Source organism: Ruditapes philippinarum, unplaced genomic scaffold (assembly GCF_026571515.1).
Source record: "Ruditapes philippinarum isolate M1 unplaced genomic scaffold, ASM2657151v2 ctg6150_1_1_1_1, whole genome shotgun sequence".
Taxonomy (NCBI): domain Eukaryota; kingdom Metazoa; phylum Mollusca; class Bivalvia; order Venerida; family Veneridae; genus Ruditapes; species Ruditapes philippinarum.
The window spans coordinates 18873-29022 of NW_026864837.1; the positions used below are offsets into that span (position 1 = coordinate 18873).

At 31.3% G+C, this 10150-nt stretch overlaps 1 protein-coding gene across 1 annotated transcript; it reads left to right on the plus strand.

Moving 5' to 3' along the window:
* The first annotated feature begins 1548 nt into the window (after positions 1–1548).
* LOC132726977 (chemerin-like receptor 1) lies at positions 1549–2637 on the plus strand. The gene has a single exon (XM_060712390.1). It carries the CDS (start codon positions 1549–1551, stop codon positions 2635–2637), a length of 1089 nt encoding a protein of 362 aa, XP_060568373.1.
* Positions 2638–10150: the final 7513 nt, after the last annotated feature.

Consider the following 10150-nt stretch of genomic DNA (forward strand, 5'->3'; position numbering starts at 1 on the left):
GAAATAAAAAGATATTATTGTTCTATGCGAATGTTAAAGGTGTCTCATTCATGAACAAATTCTTATATCCTTTTTATTTTAAACAATGAAATAAAATCTATTTTGTTTAATAAATTTAATACCTTCTATAACAACATCTATACAGTATTTGATGAGAAATACATAATGATTGCAGAGAAAAGGGAACACAAAAGTCGCAAATATTGGCAAAGTGGAAACTTTTTTAGTATCGGTTTAAATAAGCCAGTAATTAATAGGAGCGGCGAAATTCTGAATTTATTATAATCAGTTTGATTGCTTTTGATCATTCTATAATAGTAAAATGACACTTGTGGTTCTAGTTCAGGGTGTGTGCAATCAAAGGTTCGATTCTTGGTCAAAGCAACACATTTAAAATTGGGTTGTTTAAGAAATGACATATAATTTCCTCAAGGAATTAGGCAAGGTATTCAATCCTAATGAATTGTGTTTAACAAATATAGAAAAATGTACACATAGATATGTTATTTTTATAAGCTAGTCAGAAACTCTGGCCAAGAAAAATTCGGTTAAATTCCGTATGCAATAAATTCAGACTGTTATAGTCTCATTTTTGACAGTGAAACTGTTATATATTGTAAAACTTGTTTATTTATGTTTGAAGATGTTATTAAGATGCCCTACACATGGACAGCGCTTTTAGGTGATTGAACGGATGTGTCATTTTTGAAACTTTGAGATGAAAATGTTTGTTAAAGTAATAAGCACTTATTATTCAATTTTCAAGTTACTTTGTGAATTTGTTCAAAAAATGAAAATTTCATACTGTAACATTTTTTTCTTCTAAATATGGCATTAAAAGGGATACAAACTGGGATGGCGAACTATGTTATTATTTGCATTATATTTGAAAACAAAACCTTATACTATGTAAAAAATTAATTTATTTAAAATTGACTCCTTTTGGTGCACATAAGGGTTTGTAGTCCTTAAATACAAGATACAGTTCCTACCCCAAGCACTAGCTTGAAAAGAAGTCCACACTTTATCAAGATGATGGTGATTAACAGAAATGCTCAGAAACAGTCTAATTTTACATTCAGTGTCTTCTCAATTATAATATCGTGTTTTCATTGTTTGCTCAATAAAAATCTTGTTTTTCAACTTTGATTAACAGAAAACTAATGGAAGATAAGACTTAATATTTGGTGGTGATATATAATCATTGTCGGTTATATTGAAATAATACTCATAAATAAAAGAAAATAAAAGTAAAATTGTTTAAGCGGTAATGAAATGTGTCTCATTGATGAAAAAATATAAAATAAAAAAAAATTGGTGCCATATGTCCCTGAATTTCTAGAATTTAACAAGCTTATTATTACAACTATTTCTTTGTTTCATTGACTTGATTATTGGAGTTGGCCAATCTTATAAGAGAAACTGTCGTTTTATTGGTTTGACGTCACATGTGGTCAGAATATAAAGTTCACGACTGCTACCTATTTTCTATCACAGCGCTCTGACATTATAAAGTTTAACAACTGGTTAAACCATTGAGGTGTGAAAATGTTCGTCAATACAACACCAATAACTAATATTACAACTGAAATTAATCAAGACTACCTGAGGACCTACATGAACACAACTGAGGGTAATCCATTTCAAGGGAACAATAGTGACTCCTATGGTGAAAACGGCACGAAAACACCTTGTAAAGTTTTCAACTCAATATCATATGGTGACAACAACGCTGGGACGTTCGAGGCAAAAATAATCGAAATACTCACATACTTTCCTATAACTATTTGGATAGGATCATTGCCGAATATTCTTATCATTTGCATTTTGATGAAAAAAAGAAATCGTAAATTTTCAACAGCGGTTTTCTTGATGTCACTTGCTGTTGCAGATTTGGCAAACGGATGTGTCACATTGATGTTCTGGCTGCAAGACAATCGCTTCATTGAGGAATCTTACTCTAAAATTGACTGTGTTTTAAGAAATTATATCGGGATAGTTTTTATTATGGTATCGAACTGGTTATTGGCTGTTATTTCAGTTGAAAGATGTATCTGTGTGGTATATCCGTTTGATGTGAAGAAAATATGTTCAGTCACAGTATCAATGATTGCAGTTATAATGGTTTGGGTAGCAGCGTTTATCGTTGAGGCTATGCTGTTCTGGTCAAATTTCAAAATCGAGTACAACACCGACATACAATATGATTATGAAGACTGCTTTGCAGAGGAATCTGACGATATGGCTCCCAAAGTGTGCAACGTTGACTACATCAGTGAATGGCATAATCAATTTCACGGCATTATTCAACCAAGCATAATCGTTTTTCTGCCATATTCTATAATAATGATTTTTTCATGTATCATTATCTATAGCCTGAAGAAAGAAGAAATACAAAATAGAAAAACGGCAACAGTTGTTAACGCGATTCTGACTTTGAATGCCATTTTCTTGGTAACAAACTTGCCAGAGTTGGTGGTTGAATTTTTATGGCTTTCGGGTTATGCAGTCAATGAAGTTGTAGAAACGGTTGCTTTCAGGCTGCGAGAATTAAACTTTATTGCTAATTTCTTTGTTTATTTTCTTAGTGGCTCTAGGTATAAGACTGAAGTAAAAGATCTTTTTGCACGAGCATGAGATAAAACTATTTTGACTAGATCTACAGATTTATAATATTTTTATTTTCATTTTGTTTTCCAAAGGACAACAATTTATTGTTTAATTTATAGTTGTTCAAAAATGGTCGTTTTGTTTTGACCATGTTTAAGATCGTAATTTTCTCTCTTCCTACAAAAGATAATTACAACGTAATTTGACATCAAGCAATTCAAATTAGCAAACAAAATTTATTTAATCAATGTTTTAAACCAAAGCTTTCCGACTTTTGTTATGTTAAAGACTATTTCATCTTAAAATTTGTTTTGCAAAAACTTTGTTTTGCTGCCTTTTATTATTGTAAGACATTTGGAAGATATTTGATGCGTTTGTGTTAATGTGGTCGTGCTTGCGTTCGTGCAACTATGTGTTGTTAGTGTCTGTATGTGTGCGCCATATATTGTGATTTTAAAAAAATATGACAGAAACAGCAAATCAAGACGATGTTCTCTTAACGCGAATCTTGACATTGTCTAGCCACATCGGCGAGTTATCAACCGAAATTGGGACAGGGCATAAGGGCGAAGAAAGGACGACAGGAACACACCAATAACATTTACTTTTTTGAAATATTAACATCATCGGTTTAAAAAACAGACTTATGTATTAACCACCATTATTGCTTAGACTTGAGTTGGTTTATTGGGGTTATATTTACTTGTTGGTTATATTTTTGTGTATTTTATGTGTGTTTTTCAATGTATGTTAGTAGTGATTTTGTTTGAATACATTTTATTATGCTGTTCGAGCTTTTACGTAATCATAATGTTTACACTAACATCTACACTGACTTTGTAATTAAGCTTACACATATGAAAGTGTAAGCTTTGAGTTTCTGTCACTTATACTCTCTCACATTATTTTAGTATGAACTGAAGTGTATTTCAAAAGGTAATTGTTCCTAACGTTATCATGTGAGGAGAAAAAATGTTCTATTCTTTATGCGTATACCATTACAGATGTTGTCCATATTTTATTGAATAAATTTGAAAGAAAATGAATTCGTTTCCTTTAATAGATGTTTCGATATTTCACATTTATACGACCATTTAAAGAAAAATGTATCATTAAATGAACTTCACTGAGGTTTTGAAAGCCTAAAAACATAAATTTTCAATTTCTTACATAGATCAGCTGGGGCACTAAAATAGACAAATGTGTAATATATAATTGAGAAATGTATATGGAAATAAATTGAGGCTCGTATTTTCATAGTATTCTTAGTCCGATATGAGACAAAGGCGTTCCAACGATTTTCCATTTCGGGATAATTCTAACAAAAATAAGCATTCTGGAAGAACGAAATGAGCGAATTATCTTAAATTTTGCCCACATGTAATTGGTCTATACCAACATCAAATGAAACATATATTTAAAAAATAAATGTCTGTCAAAAACCCTCCGCGGAGTTCCTTTAAGTAAACAATTTCACTTTTTTAGTACAAGTTTTAACCACCAGATTACCTACAAGTGTTTGTTATTTGAAAGAATCATTATCTATAAGTCTATGAATATGGAGTAAAGATAATTAAAGGGATATAGACATTTTAAAATTATTTAACATGGAAAGAACATTACATGTGTCGCATTCTTACCAATAAGCACAAATTTTCTTGTTAAGCTCATTTTGTTAAATCTTTTAATATTTGATATATATATTATAGAGCTATATTTGAAATAAATTTTTATAGAATCTACATCTTAAAAGATATTGGTACTTTCAATTTTTTCGTTCAAAATGACTACTTGTGTTTATGTCAATTCTTACATAATTCTTACATTTTTTTGAAAAAGTTTATTAATATTTGGAAAAAAAATATGTTTATATTACATGTACGATTGACTTTAGTTCCATTATTCAAAACAGCGTCATCAATTAAATCTTAAATCCGATCCATACCAGGATGGGGACGTTTACTTATATCATTGACTTTAGTTTATATTATTCAAAAACAGCGTCTTAAGTTAAATCAGAAACCTGATTCTTAGCAGGAAAGGGTCGTATTATATCCAGTTCCATCATTCAATAACACACGATTTTACCGCATACTTATTCTCCGTTAAATCCATTTTAAATGCGATCATGAATTTAAAGAAAACCATTAGACAATCAAGTCAGGTACATGCAAATTATTTATCAATAAACCATAGTTTTGTTGCAACAACAACGATAATTGCTTTCAATTAAATGCATATTAATTTTGGAATATGTCGTTGTTGTACAGATCTATTGATATGTCTGGTTCATTATTTTAGTATTCTATATCATTATCAAATTGAGAGAAATGGAAAAAGACTATATCGTTATCGGCTTCATTCAGCCTATTACATGTATTAACGTAATTGGTTTTCAGACTTTTTCCAACTCTTCTGAAAGTATTGACAAAGAAACTTAAAAAAATTATAATTTTTGTATACATTATAAATAAATGCTGATAGAAAGTAACAAGTAAGTGATTCAAGGAAGGAAAGACGTACAACAATTGTAAATAATGTTTTTTCTTAATCAAATATGTACATTTCGGATGAAGATAACTTATTTCACATTAAAATGAAATATAAGGAAAGACAAAAAAGAGTTTGAACTATTTCTTTCAAATTTCTTTGAAAATATTTCATAAGAGAGTAGATATATTAAATTTATCGTAAATTGCATATTCATAGATGAACATTTTACGGCTAATTAATTAGACGATAAATCCAACGAGAGTAATGTTTTAAAATATTTACATGTATTAATCATAACATGTAGTTTTCCAATATAGACAAGGTGTAAATTGTAAGAGTGACCCCACATAGGCAAGATTAAAAGACCACAATGTCTATTTTTAGCGGTTTGGACTGAATTTAAGGGATGTCGATCTCCATTGTTGATCTTTCTTTTCATTTTTCTTATTTGAACAATTGTGCAAACTAGCGTTCACGTCCAAATACACTTGATTCATTCAAAGTAAATTTTTTTAACCGTTATTCGTTCGGCCACAATCGAATTTTCAGGTACAATCGGGACCGAAGTGGAACATAGCTTCCTCATATAAAAGAATCTAAAGTCCCTTTATAGGATATAGACCATCGGGGGTGAAGGGCAATTCAAGTGGTGTGAAATCAAGGACTTTACCACTCGGTAATAATAGAAATAAGAGAAAGAGATGAGAAAAAGAAGGTTAAGGAAAAAATGCTTATAAATAGTAAATCTTGACAAAGAGAGATGAATGTTGCTTCAATTTAAAAGAAAAAACGAAAGGGATAGATAGTTGAAACTAAAACAGCAGAATGTCATGGAACAGATATTTACAAATGAAGATTTGTTGGCAAAATAGAGTATTTCGAAGAAGCTTTATGGGGAAGTAGATGATAGAAGAGTCTAGAAAGGATAAAAACATATGTATATACATTGTACTAGATGGGTTAAGGCAAACAATATTGTAGTCGCGTTCATCACTGATCACCAAACAAATTGTATTCCGAATTAGATGAAAGGCCATTAAAATTTCTGGGACTCAGTGTTTACATGCTCCATCGGAAGCATCTAATTCTAATACGTGATTCATTTACAGAAGAAATAGACTTGTTTGAAAATCAGACCCCTACACATTCTTCTAGAAATTCTTCAATGCCCTGCTTTATGACACTGTCTACCGTGCCCTGAATAGGAAAACGCCATTTGTACTTCTTGTATTGTGCAAATATGTCTAAAGATAATAAAATTTGTCTTGAATGATTTAGAAAAGATTGCATTTAAGAATGTTTGAAAAAAGTAAAATGTCAAATTTGACCACTATGTTGAAAATGTCATGTTACGGCTCATATGATTGTTATTTCAAAAATTGATCTTTGTAATAAATGCTGACTTTTTTTTTTTAGGTTTTGCCTTGTGACTTTTCACTTATAATTTATCACTTTTTACTTATGACTTTTATCTTTTGACTTTTGATTTATAACCGCATCAGACTTCTCTTACTCAAATTGGATGCTTTAAGATAGAGAAAACAGGAATCCCCAAAAAAACATCAATTAAAAACGACAAAATTGATGCAAGATTCAGCCTGCATCGAAAACAGTAGAACCACACCATACCATGAAGGATATGCTCGATCCTTAGCAGCTTATTGAATACACTACCGTTACTTCAAACGTTAGTCGTACATTCCACCGATGCGCTCGTAAGAATCCATGGGTAACAGAACGTTTTAACACGAAGTTGCTCAAGATGTTTGCGAACAGTGAGGTAGTCAAAAAGATAAATGGGAAGCTCGTGTGCCAATTTTCATGTCTATAGTAACAATCATCACGAAAGTACAGAGCTCCCTCTTTAAATTCTGATATTCAACTGACATCCCAAAAAATGCAGGCGGCATAAACTCTGATATTCTTTAGAAATTTCACTTCATTTAATTTCACCCGTTGTTCTCTCGTTAGTGGTACATACATTTCTTTTACTTTATTCAAAATACAGAATTTATCTCTTGGTATGTTAACTTTCATATCTGAGTTACTCGTCACATATCTATTTTCATGAATTAATTAAATTTGCATTGCACTATGAGTTGGTTCATTGTTCAAATATACAGTCGCATTGTGATACATGTGGTATAGTAAGTACATGTAAGCTAATATAACAGTTTCTCAGCATGTTTCATAGCTAGATATTTCTAAAGTGTTCCACTTTTGTTAAATCATAGTGTCAATTTAAATACAACATGGATGTGTTGTACATATTTTCAACCCATAGACGGGTCCTGGTTGGTTCAAACAAAAGCTTCCGTTAAACCAGAAAATTAAAAACGCATTGAGAATCAATTAAAGCGCAGAATGATAATAAAATACATTTTAAAGAAAAAAGAAAGAAGAACACTAAAAATGTCTGTATTTGAATGATAATCTTATATTAATTTATTAGTTAGACACTTTTTAAGATAAATTACAACATATATCTTACAAGATATGACATTGCATGTTATTCAATATTTTGCTTTTAAGTTTTGTGTTTCAAAGTTTTAATACCTCGATTATATTCACCAACATTTCTGAACCATAACTTCCTTTCAGATTAAGTTCTCGCTAACTTTATAATGACATTATGTTCATATAAGGGTATATAGTGAGTGAACAGGTAAAAGTCATATTAAGTTTATATTTTGCCATAATTCCTTTCAATTTTAAATATTTTCTTCCCATGAACTTGACCCAGCGAAAATGTACCTATTCGAAATTTCCTGTAAATCTTTACTTCACAAAACATGTGGCCAGCATTTTCATATTTCAGCAGATTTATGTTTAATCCTTAACATCTTCAAATATCAACTGTTGGTAATCATCATAATAGAAGTCAATAATTTGAATTATATAGTCAATTCAGCTTAATTTGACAACAAGAAAGTGAGCATAATGTCACTTTAATTAATTTAGACTTACCTTCTCATTAAGGAAATAAACAAGGTTACTATGACAATCATGAAGACCGAACAAATTATCAGTACAATACCAACAGTCGGCAAGCTGTTATTGACTAAAAATAAAATTAATGTACCGTTTTTTATAATGATATGGCAAGTTAAAATGATTTATAATAAAAACAAACATATCTAAGAGATGAATCAGCTATAATAGATTTTTAAATTTTGTATTTGAAATTTAAATTTCAGCTTTAAAATTTCATATAATTACGTAAAAACCTTTCCATATCATTTTATGCATGTATGCATATATCAAAATTCATCGATTATTTAGTTATCAAGTTTAGTTTTTAGTTTCCTTGTTATCAATCAAAATAACTAATACGGCTACATGAGATTTTACCTATGACTGAAAATGGTTTTTCGGTAATGCCCGAACATTTGTCTGGAACACATTCCTCAGAAATAGCGTTACAGCAAGGACACTGACCATGGCACAGTAAAGTGCAGTTTTGTCCCGAAAAGCCGTTATTATACCATCCTTTATGTTTCATTCCATACATTTTTCAGGAGAACATCTATTCAGGCAGTCTTGTCCCCAAGAAACCGGGCTTACATTTGGATCAAAGCCCAGGGGTAGATGAAAGATCACAAACCTCGCAATTTATTCTAAACATTTATGTTCACACCTAGTTCCCCAATGCCCTGGTTTACTATTAGATTTAGTAATTTGCAGAAACATATCTTGTACGGATACATAATTACAGACACCTGAATTTTTTTCGCAACTTAGAATGCAATTCACCGGACATTTCTTCTCGCAGAAATGTCCCCAATACCCAGCGGTACAATTAGTACAAATCTCATAATTATTTCCAATACATATAGTTTCACAAAATGTACCCCAATACCCATATTTACAAGATGAGCAAGCGAACCCTTGTCTTCTGTTACAGTACCAATTTGAACATCTAGATGTTTCACATGTTATGTTGCAATTTTCGCCTGCATACCCGGCCTGACAGTTTTCACAAAAGCCTGACAAAATATCACATTATTGTCAAAAAAGTTGTTATATGGGTCCTCACAGCCTCACATGGTACCCCAGTAGCCTGCATGTGTTACACTTTTTGCAAATTCCTGTATTTACATCACACCTCTCGAAATTGTTGGAGTTTGGAGGTACAGTGGCAATAGCAGTAAGGTCCGCAGTATTTGTCCGGGCAAAGCAAACATTTCCCGTCAGATTTCTCACACATTTCGCATGTTCCTATACATTTAACCCAACAATCTTTACCTCAAAATCCTGAAACACAATGTTTACTATAGCCAGAACTTTTAAAACATGCGCTGAAACATGTCTGGCATTGTTGTTCGCACTTCGACCCGTACCATTTCGAAAACGAATGCAATTACCATTTGACTTCGTACAGAAGCATGCTGCACACCCTAAAAGCAAGGCAGTTCACACTCTTTTCCATACCAGCCGGGTTTACAATGCAAACATGTACCGGTGGAAGACGTACAAGTGTCACAGTTAATGGTACATGATGTGTTACATTCTCCATTGTATTGGTCACAATGGATACAATTTAAAGATCCTGTATGTTTTGTGATTGATATTGTTAGTGCTTGTTTACCACACTTGCAAAACATTATATATGTATATAATTATGCAAATAAAAATAGTAAAATGTGTACTGCAAATATTTATGCACATTATATTTAATCAATAAATTATATGCATTCATATCAAGTATCTCATTTATCGCCTCAGAGACAAAAGCTTGCTCTAATAATGCTGATTTATTATTTTTGCAAATAACATTAACGGTTTGAGAATACAATGGAATCTTATTTTCTTCGTCAATAATATCTAATATGAAATCATTACAACTAATTTTCTTCCAAAAATCTATATGATTTTTTAATCTGCCCTTAACAAAAATATTCTTTTGACCTTGTTCATATTCATGATATTTATGTGTAAACCTTGAACAATCATACTCATCTTTTATAGAAATGTCTGTATCTTGACAACTACTTGCTTGCTGATGCTTGCTGTCCGAAACCGGAAGTTGCTGATGACTGCGATCGTG

Bases quoted from the DNA above. Each gene is read 5' to 3' on its own strand.
- LOC132726977 (XM_060712390.1), top strand. From the start codon at position 1,549: ATGTTCGTCAATACAACACCAATAACTAATATTACAACTGAAATTAAT.